Source organism: Melanerpes formicivorus, unplaced genomic scaffold (assembly GCF_026170545.1).
Source record: "Melanerpes formicivorus ecotype bairdi unplaced genomic scaffold, bMelFor1.0.p_v2 SCAF_20, whole genome shotgun sequence".
NCBI lineage: Eukaryota > Metazoa > Chordata > Aves > Piciformes > Picidae > Melanerpes > Melanerpes formicivorus.
In genome coordinates this window covers 10,878,172-10,903,479 of record NW_027142372.1, presented here as the reverse complement: position 1 = coordinate 10,903,479, position 25,308 = coordinate 10,878,172, and the positions used below count along the sequence as shown (strand labels likewise).

At 50.9% G+C, this 25,308-nt stretch overlaps 1 protein-coding gene across 1 annotated transcript in view; it reads right to left on the bottom strand.

The window, feature by feature from the left end:
• Nucleotides 1–742: 742 nt before the first annotated feature.
• JPH3 (junctophilin 3) overlaps nt 743–25,308 on the bottom strand; it is a 71,162-nt gene continuing 46,596 nt past the window's right edge. The window contains exons 3-5 of the mRNA XM_068150810.1: nt 21,683–21,807; nt 15,430–16,349; nt 743–3,130 (exon numbers count right to left, since the gene is read on the bottom strand). Coding sequence (XP_068006911.1) covers nt 3,050–3,130; nt 15,430–16,349; nt 21,683–21,807 — 1,126 coding nt within the window. The 3' untranslated portion in view covers nt 743–3,049. The remainder of the gene's footprint in view (nt 3,131–15,429; nt 16,350–21,682; nt 21,808–25,308) is intronic.

Sequence of the window (25,308 nt, the reverse complement as noted above, 5' to 3'; positions counted from 1 at the left end):
TGGCCAGCAGGAGCAGGGAAGTCATTGTACCTCTGGACTCAGCACTGGTTAGGCCACACCTTGAGTCCTGTGTCCAGTTCTGGGCCCCTCAGTTTAGGAAAGATGTTTTGCTGCTGGAAGGTGTCCAGAGAAGGGCAACAAAGCTGGGGAGAGGCCTTGAGTACAGCCCTGTGAGGAGAGGCTGAGGGAGCTGGGGTTGCTTAGCCTGGAGAAGAGGAGGCTCAGGGGAGATCTTCTTGCTGTCTACAACTACCTGAAGGGAGGTTGTAGCCAGGTGGGGATTGGTCTCTTCTCCCAGGCAAGCAGCACCAGAACAAGAGGACACAGTCTCAAGCTGCACCAGGGGAGGTTTAGGCTTGAGGTGAGGAGAAAGTTCACAGAGAGAGTTTTTTGGCCATTGAATGTGCTGCCCAGGGAGGTGGTGGAGTCCCCATCCCTGGAGGTGTTCAAGAGGGGATTGGATGTGGCACTTGGTGCCATGGTTTAGTAGTCAGGAGGTGACAGGTTGGACTCGATGATCTCTGAGGTCTTTTCCAACCTTACTGATTCTATGATTCTGCTGTGGAAAATGAAATTCAAAAGTTGCTGGGGGTCTTGCTGCCTTCAGTTATCATTTACCCTGTCCACCCATAGCTTGGAAAAGGAAAAGGGAGAAAAAGGAGGAGGAAGGAAAAGAGGAAGAAAAACTGCGACAGGAGGGAATAAGACCATGTAAGGAAAAGAACTGAATTTAACTGGCACATGCTCTAATCCTTAGTTTATTTCTGGTTAAAAATATAGCAATCCAGTGCAGTGTAATAAGAAATCTGCTGAAAAGGTAGCAGAGAAACAGCTAAAACAGAAGCAAAGCAAAGCTGAGTCCACAAGTCAGGGCTGTACCCAACAACTCTGTATGTGAAATGTCGAGGAAGATTTTGGTTTTTTCCCTCCTTTCCCACCCCAAAATATATCTGCGTGTGGGTTTCATCCCACCCTCGGGTTGCTGCCACACTTGCACCCCTTCTCCCGGTGAGTGGAGCTGCAGTGGGTAGAACTGAGGGTGGAATTTGGTCCCTGGATGTACCAAATCCCAGACAAACCGTTTGCTCTGTACCTGGTGGTGGCGGTGGTGGATCAGCGGCAACACCGACCCCCACGGCGGGGCACGGCGACGTGGGGAGGGGAGGGATCAGGGCAGTCACTTCTGAGCAGCGAGGGGACTTCAGAGCCATTCCCAAGCACTTGAGCTAAGACCACACCACCCTTGGGACCGGGACCATACCAGCTCAGAACAGGGATACGGCATCTTTAATGAGTATGCATCTTATCAGTGGGGAGAGGGGAGGGGAGAAAATCAAGGCAGGCATAGTACAAAGATGGATGGTAGAAACCAACAAATTCAGTGACATAGAAAAGAAAAGAACAGAAAAGAATACATCCTTAGAGGCTGCCATTGCCAATGATGGGTTTCTGGGTTTCTTTTTTTTGTGTTTTTTTTTCTTTTTTCTCTTTTCTCCTTTTTTTTTTTCCTTATTTGTCTTTTTTTTTCCCTTTTTTCCTTTTTTTTTCCTTTTTCCCTTTTTTTCTTTTTCCTTTTTTTTCTTTTTCTTTTTTTTTCTTTTTCCTTTTTTCTTTTTCTTTTTCCTTTTTTCTTTTTCCTTTTTTCTTTTTCCTTTTTTTCTTTTTCCTTTTTTTCTATTTCTTTTTCCTTTTTTTCTTTTTCTTTTTTTTTTCTTTACAGGGACATGTTGGAAGCTGGAATATACATCCTGCATTACAAAGTGCAAAATACTACATGCTCAGAGCCCAAGCATGATGTCTGAAACAGTCCACAGCAAGATGTAAGAGACAAACCCACCACCCTCTCCCCTCCTCTCTGGGACATGCTCCACTGCTCCTCCCCAGATGCCTTTGAGAAATGGTTTTGTTTTGCTTCATTTTGGTTTGTTCTTATCCTAAGAGGATCAGAATTGAACCCTCTCTCCCCAGTCCCTCCCCAGCAGTCTGCTCCCTGACATCTCCATGGATGCACAGGTTTGGGATGGGATACTCCTTATGAGCACGGCACAATGTCCAGCAGCTACTCAATTTGTGCTGCCAAAGGTGCCTGCAGGATTTTTTTGGGGGGGTTGAATCTGGGTACACATTTTTACCAAAGAGAAATTTGCTGTGAATTTAAAGTAGCTCTGGGTAATTTTCCAGCCTTGCCATGGCAGGAAGCAGCCTGGGGAGGAGGATTGAAGGCAGGAGGGTGGTGGGGCTGCTGCTCACACCTTGTGTTCCCTATCCACCCCCCACCCCCCCAAGAAATTTAGCCAAATGCCAATTGCTGCTTTGTTATAGAAACAAATAGCAAGATGGGGCCCACTGCCCTTCTCCCATCTTTCCCATCTAGACAGGGTTCTGCCTTCCCCATGCTCCTTCTCTCCTCCTTCTCACAGCAACATTCTTCTGTCTGCAAAAGGAGAGGGAAGAAAAGCCTGGGTTTGCTTTTCCTCTCCCATTTATCATTAAAGCTGTTGTGGTTTTTTCCTGGGAAACTCAGCCTGGAGCATCCCAGGACCTGTACATAACATCAGACAAACTCTCCCCATGGTCCCCTCACCTGGTCTCCATTTTTGGGTTCATTCCTATTGTTACAATTCTAATGTTAATTATTTGTTGTCGGGGGGGGGGTGGAGGGGAGGGGAAGGGGTGAGGGGAAGGGGGAAACGAGGTTTTATTTCGTTGGGACTTCCTTCTCATCCTTTCCAGTGTTGGGGGGGCAGAGTGTTGATAGCATTTTTGCCATGCCACACAGCATAGTGTTATACAAGCAAAGAATTTTGGCTAAAATCCAAAAAACATTACCCAGGAAAAAAAGGCAAACTGTGAGTGAGACTCGATCGGTTGTTGTTCTTCTGTGAAAAGACTTGGAAATTGTCCTAGGACAGTTCAAGTTAGGATTTGTTTGTGGGGTTTTTTTTCCCCTTTTTTGTTTGTTTGGTTGGTTGGTTTGTTGGTTGGTTGTGTTTTTTCTTCCCCCATTCATACATGTAACTGTTAGTTTTGCAAACGAGACAGTCTTGAGTCAGATGAAAAAGTTAATAAACAAAATGGCGACTCCAATGTTTAGTAAGATCACCATGACTACCAAGATGGGAGCTGAGCCCTGGAAGAGAAAGAGAAGGAGAAGAGTTAGAAGGCGTGGTGAAAGTTGGTCCCCAGGGTTGTCTTGTTGAGGGGGGCCCGGGAGGCTGCAGGGCAGGCAGGTCTGCAAGATGAGAGTGGTGAAACCCTGGAATGGGTTGTCCAGGGAGGTGGTTGAGGCCCCGTCCCTGGAGATGTTTAAGACCAGGCTGGATGTGGCTCTGTCCAGCCTGATCTAGTGTGGGGTGTCCCTGCCCATGGCAGCGGGGTTGGAAGTAGATGATCCTTGTGGTCCCTTCCAACCCTGACTGATACTATGATACTATGATACTATGATACTATATGAGCGGACAAGGCAGAGCAGATTTACACCCTCCAGCCAACCATCCCAAAGCACCTGGTAGTGAGGCAGGTGGGAATAAAGATCTCCCCCTCAGAGGTGAGCAAACAGCACAAGCAGAGACTAAACCCAGATCTATTACCTCTGTCCTTGTGTCATTAACCAGCGTCCCCACCCCAGCCAGCCTGTGTCACACACCCAGCGCAGCCTGAGTTGAAGCCCACCCCAGAAGCATCCATGACTTCCTGCTGAGCACAAAGGCAGCCTAGACAACTGGTGTTGGACCCGAGGTGGCTGTTGGACCCTATTAGCATGCCAGGAATGCTGGGTAGAGAGAGACCACTCGGTGTCAGGACTGCAAACAACCCTCCAACGCATCCTTCTGCAGAACATCGGTCAGAGAAACATCTACCCTGCCACCTCATCCCTGCCACCAAACATTTGCTGTCCTGAAGTGTTAACGTGGCTGGCATCAGGGTGAGCAAGCCTGGGTGCAGGTAGGTGGTAGCTATTTCTTGGGTAGCTGGTATCCTTGTCTATTCTTGCTGCAACAGAGCTGTGCCAGCTTCAGTCGCCTGGGATGGCACAAACCCTTTGTGCTCCTGCCCTCCTAACAGAGCTGCTGTGCCCGTTGAGTTGGCAGGGGGCAGGGGTGGGCACCCTTTCTGAGCCAGGCCTTGTACCACTGCACAGAGCTGCTGGGGAGAAAAGTAAAAAAATAAAAGGGGGTGTGGGGGGGGGGAAAAGCAAAAGCAAAAGCTGCTGGCTGGCCAGAGATCTCGTTGGAACAGGCTGATTCAGTTCGCATTTGGGAGTGGGCGGGAGCGAGGATGCTGGAGCTTGCTGGAAAGGCATATTTGTAGCTTAGCAACAGGGTCAAAGGAAGCCAAGCAAAGGGAGGGATTGCAGAGAGCCTCTCCTGGCAGCCAGGTATCCACGCCTGACTGCTTCCCAGCAAATCTCTCCTCCTGCACCACGCAAAATCTTTCAAAGGCTGAAACCGCCCCCCTGTTGCCACTCCTCCACCCTAGCCTCGCCGCTGCCAAGCGCTGCGGCGCCGTCTTTGCAGTCGGGGGGTTTAAGCTTCATTTCAAAAGATTATTGGGTTTGACCATTTCTGAGCTGGTGTTAATAGAATAACAGATTGCCAGCGATTATCGCTGTCATTGTTTCTGTTGGCAGGCACAAAATGCATTTGGTTGCCTCCACCTCGCAGCCAGGAGAGGATTTAACGGCTCTCACACTTGCGTTAGCCTTGGTCCGCTCGCTGTTTGGTTTCCCCTGCCAAAGTCAGACACCATTTCTGCCCCTGCTCCTCTCAGATTGCTAGATCATTCCAGTACCATCAAGGAGGTGAAGTTGTAGAGCAGCTGAGGTGAGCCCGGGATAATCTGGAGGCTGTTTTCTCCTGACAGAAGGTACAGGGGAGGACCAGCTGCCTCTTAATTCCCTGGTGTTTGAGCTTTACCCTCACAAACACAGACACTTTGGCATGGATCTATTGGACTGACTGAGATCACAACCCTTCGGTGGTGTCTGAGGAGGGAGCACACCCTTTGTTTCTACCCCCAGTACATCACAGTCCTGCTCTCACCCAGAAAAACGAGGGGAGTCACCAAACTGACCAACGTGCACCTACCCAGCTGCATCAGCAGCAACTGGATTCCTGTGCAGGAATGTTTTGCTCAGCTCCCTGGCTCAGTCTGTATCTATTTGCATCTTGCATCCCCTGTTCAGTGCAGAGGCAGGAGAAAACGCTTGCTCTGCCACTGTAGAGATGGGATCTTCCACGTTTGCCAGCAAAACCATGCCAGAAATCAGATGACCAGGGAGGGGAGGGGAGGGGAGGGGTGGGGTCTCTGCAAACCGAACGGCTCAAATCCAGCTGTCTGACAACCCACAAATTCTGCTGCCTTGTTACAGCTCTCACTTTCTAACACCCTCTTCTCTGTGCTAACCCCAACAAGGGCTCTCCACACAGCAAGTGCAGGTATGGGCTGCTCCCCACGGTGAGACACCAACGTGTCTTGGCAGGGGCTGGATTCCTGCTGGTGGCAGCTGGTGGATAAGCAGCTTTGCTCCTCTGGAGCTTCTGTTTCAACTCTAATTATGAATCCTGCTGCACTTCTAAATGCTTATGTCTGGCTTATTTCTAACTTGTAAGGTCTTTGTGCCTTAACCTCTGCTCAGAGGAAATGCTTCCCTTCTCCCCTTTGATGGCAAGGGTGTCCTGGGATGTGGGTCATCTGTTTCTAAGAACTGATTCCTGCTTGGTGCCCAGGCAGAAGATGAATCACTGCTGGGTTTGTGCTTTGGAAGAGATGTTTTGCTGAGCCCAGCCTGGCCATAGGTCAGTGAACTGCCTCTTCCTGGAGCTGCAGCCAGTGTTTGAGAACCAGCAGTTTTTCCAGCCCTTCACACTACATGCCAGCCCTCTCATGTGAGCCACCCACCTCTAGGAGGAAGACAGGCAGCCTTGCATATTGCTTTAGTAGTCTGGCCATGCTTCATCTCATGTTTGGTCCTGTTGAGACTTAGGAAAGCCCCAAGAAGTCCCCAAGGCCAGCAGTGTGGCAGGTTCTGGGGTGCTAGAAAGCCAGAGTTGGAGCTGACTTTTCCAAGCCTGGGGTTTGTGTGTCACAGAGAGTGAGCAGCTGGCAAAGCTTTTCTTTATTTATTTATATGTTTTTAAAAGGAGATTGTCCCCTGAAACAGCTGTGATAAATAGCTACAGAGAGCTGATCAAACTGCCTTTGCCTATCATTCAGGAGATGGGGCTCCACTGCAAACCCCCCTCCTGCCTCCCAACATGGTGCCCACAAGTCCAGAACCTGCTTTACTGGGAAGCAGATGCCAGCTGGCAGCGTCCTCTCACCCAGTTTTAGCTGTCTAAATGTTAGACATCTAGCCTGTGCTAACTAGCCAGGCTGTCTGTAGACCAAGTCATGTGTGAAGAATGCCACCCAGAATGGTTACCAGCCTGGGCTCCAGCACAGGAACAGACCAAATGCAGGATCCTGTATCTAGGCTGGGGCAATCCCAGGCACTGATACAGGCTGGGCAAGGACTGGCTTGAGTGCAGCCCTGAAGAGAGGGACTCAGGGGTGCTGGTGGATGAGAAGCTCGATATGAGGAGAAAGTTCTTCACAGAGAGAGTCGTTCACCATTAGAATGTGCTGCCCAGGGAGGTGGTGGAGTCACCATCCCTGGAGGTGTTCAAGAGGGGACTGGATGTGGCACTTGGTGCCATGGTCTAGTCATGAGGTCTGTGATGACAGGTTGGACTCAATGATCCTCGAGGTCTCTTCCAACCTTAGTTATACTGTGATACTGTGACACTGTGATGAGCTGCCAGTGTACGCTTGCAGCCCAGAGCCAGCCAGATCCTGGGCTGCATCAAGAGCAGTGTGGCCAGCAGGTCAATTCTCTCCCTCTATGCCACCCTTGTGAGACCTCACCTGGAGCCCCTGTTACAAGAAAGGTCTGGACGTGCTGGAATGTGCCCAGAGAAGGGCCACAAGGATGATCAGAGGGCTGGAGCACCTCTCCTATGAAGACAGGCTGAGAGAGTTGGGGTTGCTCAGTTTGGAGAAGAGAAGGGACTTTTTAGGGTGTCAGGTAGTGATAGGACTAGGGGGAATGGATCCAATCTAGGGGAGGGGAGATTTAAATTGGACATTAGGAAGAAGTTCTTCACCATGAGGGTGGTGAGACACTGGAACAGGCTGCCCAGGGAGGTGGTGGAGGTCCCATCCCTGGAGGTTTTTAAGGCCTGGCTGGATGTGGCTCTGGTCCACCTGATCTAGTGGAAAGTGTCCCTGCCCATGGCAGGAGGGTTGGAAGTAGAGGATCCTTGAGGTCCTTTCCAACCCTGACAACTCTGTGGAAGTTTAGATAGCAGGAACATAGCCTCAGAGCCATGGAAACCCCAAAATATGAATAAACCCTTGTTGTGGCCTGGGAAGAAGCACTCTGGAGGTAAAGAGTGACGGGCTGAAGATCTCCTGTCGAAGTAATGAATGAAGCCAGCACCTGTGATGGCGGCTGTGGCCAACCTCCACCATCCCTGCCCCTCTGTCTTGTTTGTTTTTATCCTTTTTGACTGTTGTGTAGCAACTCCAGAGGCTTACTGGGAATAGAAGGGACAGCTGGTTTACAAATACAATTGCAGCATAATTAATTTAGGCATTAACAATCCATTATTATCTGTTATCGCGGGGTGCAAGCTCTGCCTCTCTGCCATGGAAACCATAGTGCAGGTTACCTAGGAATCCCTCTGGGATCTATTAAGTGTAATTACTAAGGACTTGGATCAGCAGGAAGGGGAAAAAAAAGAAAAGACTCAAAGAAATGCATGTGCATTGCTTTCTAGCCTCAGCACCCTGGAAAGGGCTGGGAACATAGCAGCTCTGTGACACTTGTGCTGGATCCTCACATAACTGCCAGGGACGGGCTGCTGCGGAATGGTTAAGGAGCATTTAGCAAAAGAAACAGAAGGGATTGGGTTTGCTTTCTCCAGTGTATTGCAGCATCTCCTGTGACTTGAGGAAGGGAGCCCAGGAGATGCTGAATGTGTCTGTGTAAGAGGAACAGGCACTTGATACCAGTGTGCCACCAGGAAGGACCTGCTTCTGCAGAAAAGTGGCTGATGTGAATGCAAGGATTTATCACAGAATCACCCAGGCTGGAAGAGACCTCAAAGATCACCAAGTCCAACCTGTCACCACAGACCTCATGACTAAACCATGGCACCAAGTGCTACATCCAATCCCCTCTTGAACACCTCCAGGGACGGTGACTCCACCACCTCCCTGGGCAGCACATTCCCATGGCTAACAACTCTCTCAGTGAAGAACTTTCTCCTCACCTCCAGCCTAAACTTCCCCTGGCACAGCTTGAGACTGTGTCCTCTTGTTCTGGTGCTGGTTGCCTGGGAGAAGAGACCAACCCCCTCCTGGCTACAACCTCCCTTCAGGTAGTTGTAGACATCAATAAAGTCTCCCCAAGCCTCCTCTTCTCCAGGCTAAGCAACCCCAGCTCCCTCAGCCTCTCCTCATAGGGCTTGTACTCGAGGCCACTCCCCAGCCTTGTTGCCCTTCTCTGGACACATTCAAGTGTCTCAGTGTCCTTCTTAAACTGAGAGGCCCAGAACTGGACACAGTGGTGTCTCATAACTGAACTGTTTTGTCACCTCTGCTTCAAACCTCCTGTCACAGGTGCCTGTGGAGCTGGGAGCAAGCTGTAGGTTTCACAGAACATAGGATTGTTTTGGTTGGACCTCTAAGATCATCAAATCCAGCCATCAACTCAATACCACCATAGCTTTTGGACACCTCCAGGGATGGTGACTCCATCATCTCCCTGGGCAGCCTGACCACTCTTTCAGTAAACAAATTTTTCCTAATGTTCAAACTAAACCTTCTCTGGTGCAACTTCAGTTGATCTTTCAAGGTCTCTTCCAGCCCCTGACATTCTAACTTGAGGCCATTTCCTGTTGTCATATCACTTGACACTAGGGAGAAGACACCAACCTCCACCTGGCTCCAACCTCCTTTCAGGGAATTGTAGAGAGCCAGAAGGTCTCCCCTCAGCCTCTTCAGGCTGAACAACTCCAGTTCCCTCAGCTGCTCCTCACCATACCTGTTCTTCAGAGCCCTCATCAGCTTCCTTGCCCTTCTCTGGACGCACTTGGAGTAAGGGGCCCAAAACTGAGCATAGTACTCAAGGTGTGGCCTCACCAGTGCTCACCACAAGGGGACAATCACTTCCCTGGTCCTGTGGCCCCACTCTTCCTGATCCAGGCCAGGATGTTGTTTGGAGCTATAGGTATGTTTTAAATGATTTTGGTTCTTGCCTGGTCAAAAGCTGGTATTTGACCCCAACTTTTTCAAAGCAGGAAAACAGGAGTTGGGCTGAAAACCTTGACATGAATGCTGGATGACAGGAGCAAAGTCAGCAAGGTCCTCACTTCAGTTACATCAAAGGGTCCCTGAGATTAAAAGGGTTTTAAAAGGACCCTGCCAAGCTAAACCTCACATCTCTCTCTGAAGATGAGTTACCTCGTGTTGTTACAAGAATGCCTGCAATGTCTGCACATAAAAGAGATTAGAGGAGAACAGTTTCTCATGATTATTTGTTTTAACTCCCCCCCAAACCCATTTGCTTTGTGCTTGCGACACCTCTTCCCATGCACACTGCAGCCCCCGCAGCAACGCTCAGACCAGGCTCATCTCAAGAGGTGTGGTGACAAGTGGCACTGATCCTCCTCCTTATTCCCATGTAATTATAGCCCAAAATTGTATGGATGTGTCCATGTGGGATTGGGGTTTCAACCTGTTTGGTTGAGAGGAGAGAAACAAGGAAAACCCAGACGTGCCTATGTTAGGAGACCTGGGGAAGGGATTAAGAAATGAAAAGAATGGAAAAGCCTGAAGTGGGAGGACTGAGAGGACCACAGGGGTAAGCCACAGGGTTTAGACCCAAGGAGGATAAGCACAAAAAGGTCCCCAGGACTCTTTCCCAGCAGACTCCAAAGGCAGATAAAAGTGTTAGGTCTGAGGTGCAGGTGAAGATTCACCATGCAAACAGCAGGTGCCTGTTTGGGACAGAAGGAAGAACCAGCTCTTGTTCTTATCTCATTCTACAGCCTTTTGAGTTAAAGGTGCCAAACTTTGCTGATGAGAGCACTCCACCCCGGGGTCAGTGTCTTCAAGATTAACCCCACAGCCTCTGGAAAAAGGAACATCATCAGGCATTCCTGGGGCAAATTGCCACGCTTCTTCCTCCCCACCTTGCTCCCTCATCCTGGGCTGAGCCCCCTGCCCGGGTCCCCTCCCTCATCCTTGTCTCTGGCAGCACAGAATGCTCCAGCAGAGCCCGGTGCTGGCTGCAGATTGGCTGCCTCCTCCTCACTTTCCCTAGCGACAGCAAAACCTGCTCAGAATATCTGGATGGAAAATCCGCCCCTTGTGCGGGGAGCGAGGAAGGAAGATGCTGCAGCTGCTGGAATCCCTTCCCAGGGGGTACCTGGAGGGGACAAGGGGGTCTCTTGGAGATCCCTAACCCAGCTGATGTCTTGCAAATTCCTTTTACTGCAACTGTTTGTCCTTGCTTTGTTTGCAGTAAGAAGCAGAACCAGCAGCAAACAGTGGAGCCCACTGAGATCTTATCCAACAGCAAGTGACAAGGAAAGAAAATGCCAGGGGTGGCTGGGGTGGCTTTGAATGTATTTATTTATTTTTTGGGGAGGGCTGCTGCCCTACCACCAGGCTTTCTGGATGAGATGAGACAGGGGGATTTTGAAGGGCCAAGTTCTGAGCCTACTCACATCTCCAGGGTGCCTTTAAGAAGACCACAACGTGTCCCTAGAAGTCTTCATCTAAACGTCCGTGATTGCTCCTGCTAAATGAGGACAGGCAGATGAATCAGGCTCCATTTGTGCCTGAACACTGGCCCTTCTTGCAGGCATGCTGAGGACCTCTGTGCTTAAAACACTTCTTTCCCCTTTTAGAAGCTGCAGATGTTCAGCACCTGCAGAAAGAGGAGATGTATTCTTTTTTTCCCCCCACCCCTAAAAATGTGATGTGTTTCGTGCCGATGGATAAAAGAGTTGCTGGCATCTGAGACAACCTCTTTCCTTTTCCAGTGTCTCAACAGTTCCTTTTTTACCTTTCCCATTTTAGATCATCTCAAAGGCTCCAGGATCCTGTGAACCATTCAGGCACAGGGCTGAGCTTTGTGCCTCGTGGGTCTTTAAGGCCAGCAAGGATGGTGACGTTCATGTAAGTCCCTTAATCCGGCAGACACCGCCACGAGTCCTGGCGCATCGGCGTCCGTCTTCATCTGCCCGAGTGGTGACAATTGCTGGGAGTTTGTTCTGGATGTGCAGGGCTCACTGCACACACAGGCACTGAAAGAGCAGCTGGCTTGAAATGTCATTTTAAAGCGTTTCTGTGACTGTGGCAGAGGCTTGATGACCCTGAAACCCCATAGTACCCTGATAGAGAGCATCAAGCAGCACTGAACTGCATCCATGTTATTGAATGGTGGCCTCAAGAAATGATCTTTATAAGAGCAACTTCCAGTTACTAATGTGCAGCCCCAGTGAAGGGGGCTGCTCAAGCAGGACTAGGGAAGGGATTGTTACCCAGTACTGAGCACTGGTGAGGCCACATCTTGAGTTCTGGGTTCAGAACTCTCACTCTAAGAAGCACATTGAGGTGGTGCAGGCAAAGGGCTAGGAAGCTGGTGAAGGGTCTGGAGAACAAGTCTTGAGAGGAGCAGCCCAACACAACCATGGCTATTAAAGCATGTCTCCAAGTGCTATGTCTACAGGTTTTCTGACCTCCTCCAGAGAAGGAGACTCCACCACCTTCCTGGGCAGCTTGGTGCAGTGTTTGATAGCCTTTTTGGTGAAGTTGTTTCTTCTAATATCCAACCTAAACCTTTTAGGGCTGGATTTTTGCAAGGCCTGCGTCGCTATCCCATTCCCATGAGCACCACCAGAGGTGGGCTTGCTCTCAAGCTGGAGCTGACACTCCAGTGCAGAGCCAAGCCACTGGGCTCATCAATAGGATGTCTGAAGCTGGTTTAGGGCAGCTTATTTTTAAAGCAAGCTAACCCACAAGGGTGGCCTCAGCCCTGTGCAGAAATACTCCAGGTAGGGCAAAAATCGCCCTCTGCAGCTAAGAGCATCTTTCCCATTGGTTGGCAGACACCTTTCTGAAGCAGCCCAGCTGTCTGGGAGATGAGAAATGCCCTTTTCAGTGAGCAGCTTCACAGATGGCAGCGCTGTGGATCACAGGGAAGCAGGCTGTCAGGCAAGCTGAAGTGGCGTGGGCACTCCCCGCGGGCACGCACACGCGTGCGCACAGCCCGCCCTGCCCGCCAGCCGGCATGCTGGGGGCGAGCTGCTGGGTGAGCCAGAAGGAGAAGGATGCTTCAGGCTAGCAGGAGAAATTGGGGAAGCTGGGGAACTGTCAGTTTGTGTGAAGAGATCTGGAGTGTGAGCAGGATGCAGTGATTTGGGGCAGGACTGTGTGTGTGAATGCACCGTGGCACTGGGTGAGGTGGATGTGGGGACCATGAGATAAATCCTTCCCCCTTACCCATGCTCTCCTCTTCCTCAGGGATTCACTGTGTTCATAGAAGTTTGAACTCATAGAATCATAGAATCATGGAGTCAGACTCCTAGAATTATGGAATTATAGTCATGGAATCATAAATTCTTAGAATCATAGAATTGTGGAACCATGAAATCAGAGTCATAGGGTCATAGATTCATAGAACCATAGAAGAACCATAGTTGGAAAAGACACTTTTCCCTTTAACAAGCCCAAGACCTAAGGGAAGATGCTCACTGATCTGCACAGACAGGGAAGGAATCCAGAATTTAGAATCAGAGAATCATTTTGTTTGGAAAAGACCTTTAAGTTCAAGCCCAGCCATTATTTAACTCTACCAAGTCCACTGCTACACCATGTCCCTCAGCACTACAGGGATAGGGATTCAACCACCATGATGTACTTTGAGAACCTTGATGGAAGACGCAGGCAAGGCCATGGTGTTAGGCAGGAGGCTGGAACACAAATCACTGCAGCTCCTATTCCTCTCCTACACCTCCTTCCCCTGCTCCTTTCTGACCACCTCCCTGCCAGGCCACTGAAACATAAACCCTTCCAGCACAGTGCAACTCTTGCTAGAACAAATTGTTGCTGGCATTGTGGGTTATTTAAATCCACATATTATCTCTTCCTCTGTATTACATTAGCTTCCTCCCAAACCTTCGCCATCTGTTCCACCCTCGGTTATGAATGTGAGAAAACTGAACATGCTGCTTCACAGCTCCAGCACTTCCAAAGGATGATGTGCATCCTAATGGCTCTTCTGTGTGCCTTTCCATGCAGGCTGTGCCCCTTCCTTAGTGCCCAGCATTCACTGGGAAGAGCCATGAATGGTGGATTAGTGGCTGTTTGCCTCCAGCGTTAGCTCCAACGCTCCTCCTGGGCAGGAGGTTTGTGTAGGATGGCACCAGCGGGCAGGCTGCGAGGTGGGAGCCGAGTCTAACTTGAGCTGGGTGGGGAGAGACAGCAGGACTGCTTGTGCCAGCGATCTACCCAAAGAACGTGTGGCTGTCAGCAAGGAGCAATGGCGGTTTCATTCCTCCCAGCTCCTTGTCACCATGTGAGGTCATGTTATCAAAGGTGCTGGACCATCTGTGAGTGGCTGTGGCTGTCAGCAACATGAAATCACAGAATCGTGGAATGTAATGGCTTGGAAGGGACCTCTAGAGGTCATCTTCTAGTCCACCCCCTCTTGCAGTCAGCAGGGACATCTTTAGCTAGAGGAGGTTGCTCAGAGTCCAGTGAAGCCTGACCTTGAATGTCAAAGGGTTGGGGCCTCCACCACCTCCCTGGGAAACCTGTTCCTAGTGTTCTACCACCCTCATAGTAAAGAACTTAATGGTGGTTTCATCTCTCCTTTGGGACCTGTGTCTCTTCCAGCTCCCTACCACCATGTGAGGTCATGTTATCGATGGTGCTGGACCATCTGTGAGCCCCCCAGACTTCAACAGAGTTGATGTCCAAGTCTGACTTGAGCTGGGTAGGGAAAGGACTGCTTGTGCCAGCAATCTATCTGAGGAACCTCTGTCTGTCAGAAAGGAGAAATGGTGATTTCATTCCTCCTAACTCCTTTGGAACATGTGTCCCTCCCAGCTCTCTGCCACCACTTGAGGTCACATTATCAACAGTGCTGGACCATCTGTGAGCCCCACAGACTTCAACAAGGTTGATGCCCATGCAATTACTGCTGCTGCTTCTCCCTTCTGAAAGCCTGTCAGGTTTCTAATGCTGCCTGTCATCTCTCTAGTGCTGCACAGGCATCTCTGCTAGGAGCTAAGGACAGCCTGGCACCTGCTTGTGTGCTCACTGGTGTGTGCTCAGACTCGGTGAGATGTGTCCTAGGGTGCAGTTCACCAGCAAACACAACCGTGTTCAGCCCTTCTTCCATGCCCTGTGGTTGCTCTCAAGCCTGTGCTGAAGCTTGTGAGGTGAACAGGAAGCCAGAAAGCTACAGGGCTGAGCGTGGGGGAGATTTATCCACAGCAGGGAAACTGTGGCAGATCTAGAGTTTAGTTCACAGAATCATTACAGCTGGAAAAGCCTCTAAGCTCATCTAGTCCAGTCATGAACCCAACACCACTATGCCCTTCTTGTTTCCAGTTTGCTGATACCTTCTGGCACTGCAACCCCACTGAGGTCCTTGTACCCCCTCCTGGCTCAGCAGTATCCACACACCGAAGACCCTGAGCTGTGTCACAACCTGCAGATCAGTGCGCAGCTTAGGAATGCAACCCCTCTGTAATGTCCCCTTCTCCATGACCATGGTCCCCTTCTCTCCATGACCATGTTTCTTTCCTCCACCTGGGTCAGATCTCCAGTACAATGTGGTGACCAGGCCACTGCTCCAGTGCCACCACATAGTGGTGGAGCGACAGAGAACTGCTGCAGGTTGTCGTAACCTCCAGCTCCCTGGATTTGAGCACTGATGTTGCAACAAGGATCCACCACACTCTTAGGCCAGCATGATGCTGCCATAACCACAAGGAAGCCTCTCCAACACCTTGCCTACTCCTGCAGCTTTCCCACCAGGTGACCACTCACAGTCCCAGCCATTATGTATTTTTATTGCTGGCCCTGAGCTGCAAAACAAAACTCAAAGCTTGCTGCTCACAACCTCCAGCGAAAAACCTGCTGTTCCCACCAAGGCAAGCTGCAGAGAAAGCCCCCTACCAGGGTCCAACACATGCTGTTATGGAGGATGGGAGAAGGGAGGAGGCAGGATTCATGGCACAAACCCATCATAATCTGGGGGTCAGCTCTGCAGGCAGAGCAACCTCCCTTTCTGCTCCGCTGCAGCACCACAGCGGCACCGCACTGGGTGTCTCAGTCACCCTCCACCACACCATTTCACCTACTTACCGTACTGGATTTGAGCGCATCCCCACTGTCCTCTTCAGATTCTAGTGCAACAGGTAAAGATTTCTGTGGTGGGGAGAAAGTTAAGTCCCACCTTAGTAGCCGAGGCTCAGCTTTGTCCCCGAATCTCAGGTTTTCCAGTTTCTGCACCGTGGGCTCGGCAGAGGAAGCTGGCCTGAAATTCTCTTTGTTCTGGGACTTAGACCTTAGTCTCTGAACCCCAAAGCCCCGTTCTTCCCCGCGGTGGTCATCGGACATGCTCCTGCAGGGTCCTCCTTTGCTATAGTGTCTTTTTTGGGTGTGAATCTCTTGCATATAAGAATCCATCCTCATGAGGGGCTTCATTTCCATCTCGTAATTGCTCATCTTCTCCTCATCCAGCTCAAGCAGCTTGGAGCTCCCTGAGCTGTGGTTATGGGATCTGTGGTGGGAAGTCCATGAAACTGTGGCTGGGGAATCTGTCCACCTCTCTCTTTGCTTGTGGTTGGAGGCCGAATGTTTATGTCCTCCGCTCCGACCTCTGTAGTCTTCAGGGACCGAGGCTGACCCCAGCTGAGTGCTGCGCAGGGTCCCGCTTCTCACACCGCGTGTCCCACTGACCTTCTCTTCGCTCCAGCTGTTGGGTCGCAAGTAGTCCCCACCGCGTCCCTCCAGCAACATCTGGATCTCCCCACCCCTTTCTTCGTCCACCGACACCTGCCTGGAGAAGTGAGCGCTCTTGTTCCTGCAGGAAGGCCCCAGGGGTGGGGTGGAGGAAGGACTGGCAGGGAAGCTCTGCAGCGGGCTGTCATCAGGAGTCAGGTCGGAGGGGGTGGTGCCCTTGCGGTACAGCTCGGGGCTCTCTTGCTGGAGCGGTGTCCCGGTGGAGAGGACCTCAATGTCGTCGCTCGAGTTCTGGCGCTTCGGCCGCTGGCATTCAAGCCCTTTTTGTGTAGCCATCAAGAGAACAGACAGAGGGGGAGAGAAAGGCAACAGGATTATTTCTATTCTGTGGGCACCCACAGGGTTTTTCAGGTCAAAGAATAGAGCTGAGCGTGTTGGAGAGTGGGGGAACCTCGGGACAAGACCAGGACAGCAGCGTGGCACAATAAAACAGCTTCTGCTACTAGACCATGGGAAAGGGCGTAGCTGGTTTTACACCAAACCTATCATCACCTCCAGTGTCTCCAGAGCAGTGTAGAGGGAGCAGCTGCAGCCCAGCATGGGAAACAGTTCGGGATCACTTGCCTGCCTTGTCATGACAGAGCTCTGTGCTGTCATGGGGTTCTCCACGGAGCTGGAGTTCTCCATGGCTGTAAACCCAAGGGCTACTGACCCTGTTAGAAACCATCTGGTACCCCCATGACTGTCATTTCCAGCTGATTCTCCTTGTCTGGAGATATTCCAAACCCACCTGGACATTGTTCTCCTGGGCAAACTGTTCTGGGTGACCCTGCTTTAGCAATGGGGTTAGACTAGATGATCTCCAGAGCTCACTTCCAACCCTCACCGTGCTGGGATTCTGAGATTCTCTGATTCTAGTTCAGACAGGCTCAATGGTGGCTGCTCCTTTGGTGCCTGCAGCTTTCACTGTCCCTGGACACCTTCCTTCCTTGGAGACATGCAGACTCCAGTCCCATACAGACAAGAACATTTCCCCACTCAACCCTCCCTGCTGGGCATGCTTGGAGAGCACACAGGTGGTCATGCCTCAGATATTTGGGCAGGAACAAAGTAGCACATTCAGAGCTACAGCAGTGCAATACACAATCACAGAGTCATAGAATAGTTTGGGTAGAAAGGGACCTTAAAGATCACCTAGGTCCAACTCTATTGCAGTGAGCAGGGGCATCTTCAACAAGACCAGGTTGTCGAAAGCCCCATCCAGCCTGGCTTTGAACACTTCCAGGGATGGGACATCCACAACTTCTCTGGGCAACTTGTGCCAGTGTCTCACCACCCTCACAGTGAAGAATTTCTTCTTTAAAGGCCAGATCAGATCTTTACCATACTGACTGCACTTGATCCCTCAGAACCCAGAGGACAGCCAAGATGACATCTCCCTGGGGACAGGGGCTTCAAGAGCAGTTGAGCATCTTCTGCTGGAGACCAGCTGTCAAGACACATGTTGCTTGTCTGGACACTCATTAAAAAAACTGTAACTTATTAATCCTTGATGGAACACCAAATTATTTCAAGGGGGAGCGAGCTCACAGTGGTTAATTCTCATTTTACCCTCTCAAGGCATAGCTGCTCCCAGCTAACGCCATGCTCAATTAACATGAATAATTTGATAAATATATTAACTGCCTAATGCCCCTGAAATGCATCTAATTGCAATTGCCATGGCTAGACATGAGAGAAAAGAGTCTGCAAAAGGAAAAACTCAATTTCTCCCCATGCTTTAAAAAACCAGCAACAAAACAACCCTCTGAAGCTCTTGCTCTAATCTCCTCACTTCTGCTGAGTAATTTTCTCTTATTGCATCATCTTGAGGAGCTGCTGCTGGGACCTGCCTTTGCCCACAGCCCTCCCTGTGTCCCACCACACCGTGGACTGGGTGTATGAAGGGGGTGCTGGAAACATGGGGATGCCCTTACAGGGTAAACAGTTATGAGGCTGCTTGGAAGTGTCCTGCTGAAGCGATTTCTCAATGGGAAATTCTCTCTAGTGACTGTCAAATCTGGTGGTATCTGCCACCAAAATTTCTCTGTGTGGTTTGGGACAACACCCAGATAGTTCAGCATTAGTTCATTCCCTGGGTCTCTCTTTATCTGTGGAAGACTGAACCTCCTGGGATTTAACTGGGGCCCCTGAGCAATCCTTGTACTGGTGGGATAGTGCTGTGTGAAGGAGAAAGGTGGAGCTCCCCAGCTGTGTTCTCAAATGTCAGTGGGGACAAATGCAGAATGATGTTGTGGCTGTTGCTGAGATGTTCCCATTTCAGTGTGGGAACTGAGGAAGGGTGGGAACTGGCTTCCTGTGAGAAAGCTGCAAATCCAGCTATGGGAACAGCCCCACCCAAGGCTTTGGGTGTCCCTGTTCATCTCAGGCTTTGACTGATCTTCCTCAATTTGGTCTCCAGGGGTCTTGCAGGAATTACAGGGGCTTGAATGCTTCCCAGCAGCTCTGACAACCCAATGTCACAACCAGCCACAGCCCCACTACACCCTCTGCTTCTGCACCTTAGCTCCAGCCCCAGTCTTCTCTGGTCTCCTGAGCCCCATGATGGATGTGAAAAAGCCCAGTGGTGCTCCAGCATCCTCACCCTGGAGACCCACACTGAAGGCTACATTGTTAAGCATCTTGTCCTAAATCTTCCCCTTCCAGACCTAAAATGAGAGATTTCTTCCTCTCCATGGGTTAATTCCTGGAGTTTTGCAGCTCCTGGCTGGGCTCAGGGATGAGCAGAGGCAGGTGATGCCCCTCCAGCCCTGGAGCTCATGGGGATGCAGGCATTTCCTTGTGGAGGGACTCGACAGATGCACGGTGCCGTCTTGCCGGCTTTTGACACCCGAGGATGTGCAACAATTATTCTGAGCTAAAATTAGTCAGGGAGCACGTGGTGTTCCTGGAAGAACGGTTGTGAGAGCGTGAAAGAGGATGTGCAGCACCAAATCTGGAATTCCAGCAGCATTGAGGCAGCTGGGCCCAGTTGTGGCACCTTCAAAGGCAAGCGTGTGTCCCCCAGCTGCTTCCGTGCCCCTGAGGAGCCATGTGTGGGATTCAGGAGTGGTGCTGAGCTCCTGCCTTCAACACCAAGGTGCTGTCATCACCCTGGGGGAGTCAATTCACCAGCACCATCCAGATTGTGTGCCAGGAACTGTTGAGGGACAAACACAGTGAGTGAGATGGGGCCATGGAGGGTCTCACCACCATGGTGAGAAACCACCATGGTTGGAAAACCACAGTGGAGAGGGTGATGCAGGGTCCTGAGCAGGGATGTGTTTTGGTTTTCCAGCTGAAGACTTTGTGGTGCTGTCATAGTGTGTTTGGGCTTGCTGGAGCAGGAGCTGGTGCCCGCAGGCCTGGAGTCTGTGTCTGTCAAAACAGGGGCTCTGCTGAGTGGGTGCAATGGGCCAGGATGCTTATGGGGCTGGCAGTGAGGTGGGCACAAAACCTCCTGGAATGCTGTCAAGGTAGGTGGCACACAGCACCCATGGCACCCTGCAGGGTGGGTACATCCAGCACCCATGATGCTGTACAAAGTGGGTGGCATATAGCACCCATAGTCCTGTGCAAGGTGGGTGGCACACAGCACCCACAGCACCCTACAAGGTGGGCATGTCCAGCACCTACCACACTGTGCAAGGTGGGCACACAGAGCACCCGTGCTGCTGTCCAAGAAGGGCACATCCAGCACCACGACACTGTGCGAGGCAGGCACACGCAGCACCCATGACACCGTGCAGTGTGGCAGCAGCAGCTCACTGCGTCCCTGCTGCTGCTCTCCCCAGCCAGCCAGCAGCTTGCAGCCTGAGGTTCCAGGGTCTGTGGGGTGCGGCGGCCGCTCGCAGCATTTATCTGCCTGACTTGCTCCGCGGGCGCTCCCAGGTTCCTCAACACATCTTGGATGCTGTGTTTGTTTTTTAATGTGCTCTGAGTGGAAGCTCCTTCCTTCCCCCCCCGCCCTTCACTCACACACAACCCACCCAGAGCGTGAGCACCAGAAAGACGAGCCCCAACACAAGTCGAGCACCATGTCCCCGTCTAGAAGCTAGTAAAAAATGCATTACCTAAAAATATCTTTTCAAGAGGTGCTTTAAACCAGCAAAATCTCTCGGCGAGAGGAAATGGAGATGAGGAATATCTCAGGGCTGAAGAAGCCCCTGGGACCACGCAGCCCTGTGAAAAAGCTCAGATCTCTGCTACACAAATTGGGCCTCTGCAAGAGGAGAAGCACCGAGAGCTGTTTGAACAACAGGGCTGTGCCTTCTTCCAGCGAGCAGGGGCTTCGGCTGCCGGGGCTGTGCCTGCCGGGGCTGTGCCTGCCTTGCCCCCTGAAATGCCCATCGACACGTGGCCATGTCTCGGGTGAGGGTTCGCCGTGCACATCACTCCAGCCCGGGCAGCTTCATGACTGGAGCCAGACCTCAAAGCCTGTCTGGCTCATCACTGCTGAGCTGTGGGATGCCCCCAGCCACCCCCACAGCCTCCGTGCCTCAGTTAAGTGGGGACTCGTGCATGGGCTGGCTGGTCCAAAAGATCCGAGGATCCCTTTTCCCCTCGCCTCAGGGAACAGCACCGTCAACGTGAGTCATCAGCACCAGCCCCTGGAGCAATTAAACTGAATGAGTAATCTTCAGCTAGAGAACTGGAAGGGGGAGAGAATAATGATAGAAGCCTCCTAATGAGGATTCAGTGCAGGAAAAGTTTTGAATAAAACCATTCACATCTATTAATTACTATGTTAATTATTGCTGTGGGGACCTGGAGCTTTCCACTCCCACGAACAGAGCCCTTCTTGCTCCTGGATGGGCACAGCATTCATGGGGTGACTCCTCCTCATGCACCCACCAGCTGCAGACCCCTGCTCAACCACTTTTTGCCTTCCTCCTGCCTGAACTTTTGCTGAGCCTGAGCCTCTTTTCAATGAGCAAAAATTGGGGCAAACCAGCAAGAAAGGTGGAAGATGATGATGATGATGATGATGATGATGATGATGATGATGATGATGATGATGATGATGATGATGGAAGGAAGAGCCACTGGGCAAACTTCAAATGTGCATTTCCCTAACACCTTTGCACACCCAACTTAGGTACCAACGTGTTGCCCAGTTCTGCAAGCCCAAAAGTATGTTCAAAGAAATCATGAACCATAAGAGCCATGGGGATAAAATCAGTGACCACCTCTGGGACCATTTGTGTTTGCAGTTTTGCTGTCAGAGCTCTTGTTTTGTTTTCTTCTCTGCAGCCATCAAGGGCTATGAATTAAAGAAACAGAGGTGGTTTGGTGTGGAAAAAAAGGACATCCTGGTAATGACAGAACTGCACAGGATGGGAGCACTGAATACTGAAGGCCTTGTGCTAACGACAGGACTGCACAGGATGGGAGCACTGACTACTGAAGGCCTTGTGCTAAAACTCCCCAAAACTGGTGTAAGAGGGCCGTATCCCACCCCAGGAGTCCCAGTGAGGACTGGAAGATGTGAGCACAGACTGAGCTGCAAAGGGCTTGGTTTTGATGGGTTTGGGTCTCTGCAGAGTGGAGCAGAGAGAGATGGGGAGTGGAAGCCACATCTGTGGTGCTGGGCAGCACAGCACCAGGCACTGACCGTTCTCCCTGTGCTGGAAGGAAGGCGAAAACTCTTTGGCAGTGATCCTGGCGATCCGCGCTTCCTCCTGAGCTTTCTGCGCCGCTGTCACAGCCGCCTCCGCCTTGGCCCTGGAGTGAGAGGTCCTGCAAGGCAACCAGAAAGACAAAGACCACATCAACAACCTTCCCTCTGCAGACCAAGGCGTGGAGAACCCCAAATTACCTCTATGAAATCCCTTCACTCCAAGCCTTCTTGGTTGTGACGGAGGAGCTGCCATCGGGAGTGGGGACTCCTTGGGGAATGGCTGATGCTACATCAACAGTATCTCCACAAACTGCTTCTCAGTCTGCAAATCACCCAGGAAATTTGGAAATAGGGGCTGGGTGCTTTGCTTCCCCAGAGAAGGATCACCCCAAAGCAGGCTGGTCACCTCCGTCCCGCATCTGTCATAGACCACAGCCCAGCAGACATCTACAGCAACCTCTGCATGCATCACCTGCCAGTCTCTGGGGCTGAAGGCCTAAAGTGAAAGTCAACAAGCTTTTTTTAACCAAAACCATTTGCTGTTGGATGAAAAAGTGAAGATTTCCACCCTCACCATATGTTTCGTGCAGAACACTGGATGTGAATACAAGTGCAATAGGTCAACGAGAGCAGAAGTAGCTGAGGAGCCATCAGTACTGCCTCTACCACCCCCAGCACACCTTTTTCAGGGCTATTCTCCACTCTGGATGAGCAGTGGTCACCTGCACTCACCCATTACCACTGACTCCCAAGACAATTGCGTTTGATGGTGCTTCATCCCATCTCTCAGGACTGACACCTTCATACAGCCCCTCCACAGTGTTCCTGTGAGCATCCTCCAGAGGGTGGTTTGCCCCTTTCCCTGGGTTGAGAGATCATGGAATCACAGACTCATGGAATCACAAAATCATGGAATCATAGAACTGTTTTTGTTGGAATAGACTTTTAAGCTCATTGAGTCCAACCATTATCTAGTTCTAGCAAGTCTGGTGCTAAGCCATGCCCCTCAGCACCACATCTCTGTGTCTTTTAAACACCTCCATGGATGGGGATTTCAACTACCTTCCTGAGGAGCCTGTTCCAGTGTTGGGGAGAAGTTTCCTGTAGTGTTGAAACTAGGCCTCTCCTGGTACAAGGTAAGGATGTTTTTTCTTGTCTTATCACTTGTTACTAGGGAGAGCAGACTGAACCCCACCTCGCTCCAGCCTCCTGTGAGGGAGTTACAGAGAGCCAGAAGGTCTCTCCTCAGCCTCCTTTTCTCCAGGCTGAGCACTCCCAGTTCCTTCAGCTGCTCCTTACAGAACCTGTTCTCCAGACTTTTCACCAGCTTTGTTGCCCTTCTCTGGACCCACTCCAGCACCTCAGTGTCCTTCTTGTAGTGAAGGCCCCAAAATTGTGAGGGACCTTATGGAGGCATTTGAACAAGATGCCTGCTTTCACCCACCCTGGTGCAGGCAAGGCTATGAATAGCTCTGCTGATTGCTCTTCTCTGGACACACTCCACAACCTCGATGTCTTTCTTATACTGTGGCACCCAGAACTGAACACACTACTCAATCTGTGACCTTGCTAGGGCTGAGTGCAGGGCCACAATCACTTCCCTGCTCCTGCTGGACATGCTGTTTTGATGCAGGCCAGGATGCTGTTGGCCTTCTTGATCGTCGGGGCACACTGCTGGCTTGTGCTCAGCCAGCTGTCCTCTAGCATGCTCGCATCCTTTTCTACTGGGCTACTTCCAGCCACTCTCCACCAGGCCTGTGGTGTTGCATGGGGTTGTTGTGACCAAAATGCAGAACCCAGTACTTGGTCTTGTTAAATCTCATTTTAACGGAACGCCTGTATTCACCCACCCTGGTGCAGGCAGGGCTATAAATAGCTCCCCTGATTTCCCTCCAAAACCAGGCTCTCCATCTCCTTTAATCATGTTGGTTTGTTTTTGGTTTGTTTTTTTCCCTGTCACTTGCTGAATTCCCTCTAATTTCTTGACATCTGCTCGAGGAGGAGTGTCACTGCTGACAGGCTCCTAGAGATGGAAAACAGGGGCCAATAGCCTGCCCAGCGTGGCATTGTGCAGCACAAGTTGTCTTTGCTCTAATAAATGCTTTATTACATAAACTGGATGCTCTGGAGTAGCTGAGGGAGCAAATCCAACCTCTTCCCTTCTAGCTGTTGAAGGTGGTGAAGGGGATGCAGTGTTCCTCTGTGAGCAATGCAACTAAAAATGGGATTTACATTATTTTCTTTCCTGGGTTCAGTGCTCACTCTGCTCAACACTCAGGCAGGGTTGGAGGAGTAGACAAGCATGGTAGGTATCCCAGTTCACAGAATTACAGAGTGCTAGGGGGTTGGGAGGGCCCTCCAGAGATCATCGAGCCCAACCCTGCTGCCACAGCAGGGGGATTCAGCTCTCTTAGGAGGAGCAGGGGTGCTTTGAGCAGGAGCTGCAGCAAATTCATGGGAAAGGAGACACAAACTGCTTTTGTATTTTAGGGAATTACAGAATTGTTCTGTTTGGAAGATATCTTTAAGATCAAGTGCAACCATTGACCCAGCACTGCCAGAACAACACTAAGCCATGTCCCTCAGGACTCCTCCAGGAGTGGGGATTCCACCACTGCCCCAGGCAGCCTGATCCAGGCCTTTACAACCCTGAAGGTGAAGAAATAGTTCCTCATATCCAACCTAAAATTCCCCTGGGGCAATTTGAGGATGGTTCTTCTCATCCTGTCATTTGTTACTAGGGAGAAGAAACCAACCCTCACCTGGCTCCAGTCTTTCAGGGAGTTGCAGAGAGACAGAAGGTCTTCCCTCAGCCTCCATTTCTCCAGGTTGCACATCCCCAGTTCCCTCAGCCACTCCTCAAAAGACTTGTTCTCCAGACCCTTTACCAGCTTAGTTGCCCTTTTCTGGACCCACTCTAGGACCTCAATATCCTTCTTGGAATGAGGGGCCCCAAACTAAACCCAGTAGTCTAGGTGTGCCCTCACCAGTGCTGAGTACAGAGGTACAATCACTTGTTTTGGCACAAACATGGTCAGTGGGAAAGGCTGGAGCATCAAACCTGCCAATTAAACCACCCCAGTGCCAAGGACAGAGCCATCTGAGGCTTAGAATTCACATGCTGGCTCTCTGATGTTGTTGAAAGGTCTGGCATCCTCCATGGGATCTTCTTAATGGTCTGGATGTTGGCTCACAAAGATCCTTCATCCATCTATCTCTCTGCCATCTCCTCGGACTGAAAACTGTCTGGGGAAGAGACCACCCTCCTGTAGTGCAGCACAGTGACAGCAGCCTGGGTCCCCACTGGCTTGATAGGGAGGATTAATAACGTCTGAGAGTGTCTGGACCAAACTCAGCAGGCAGGATTACACACTGCCTCCCTAAACTCCTCCCTGGAGATGCCACTGGAGGCACTTATCTGTCGCTTCTTGCCAGGGAAGGAGGCTGGAAGTGCTGAGGAGCAGCTTGTGCCACATCCAAGGGTCCTGAGGACATACAATGCTGTCTGCAGAGCAGGAGGTTATGCTGGAAGAGCATATGTGGAGCCACCAGCTAAGCCCTGCTCTCCTCCTGAACAATCATCACCTCCCTTTTTTTTTCACCAAAATGGGACAAAATCA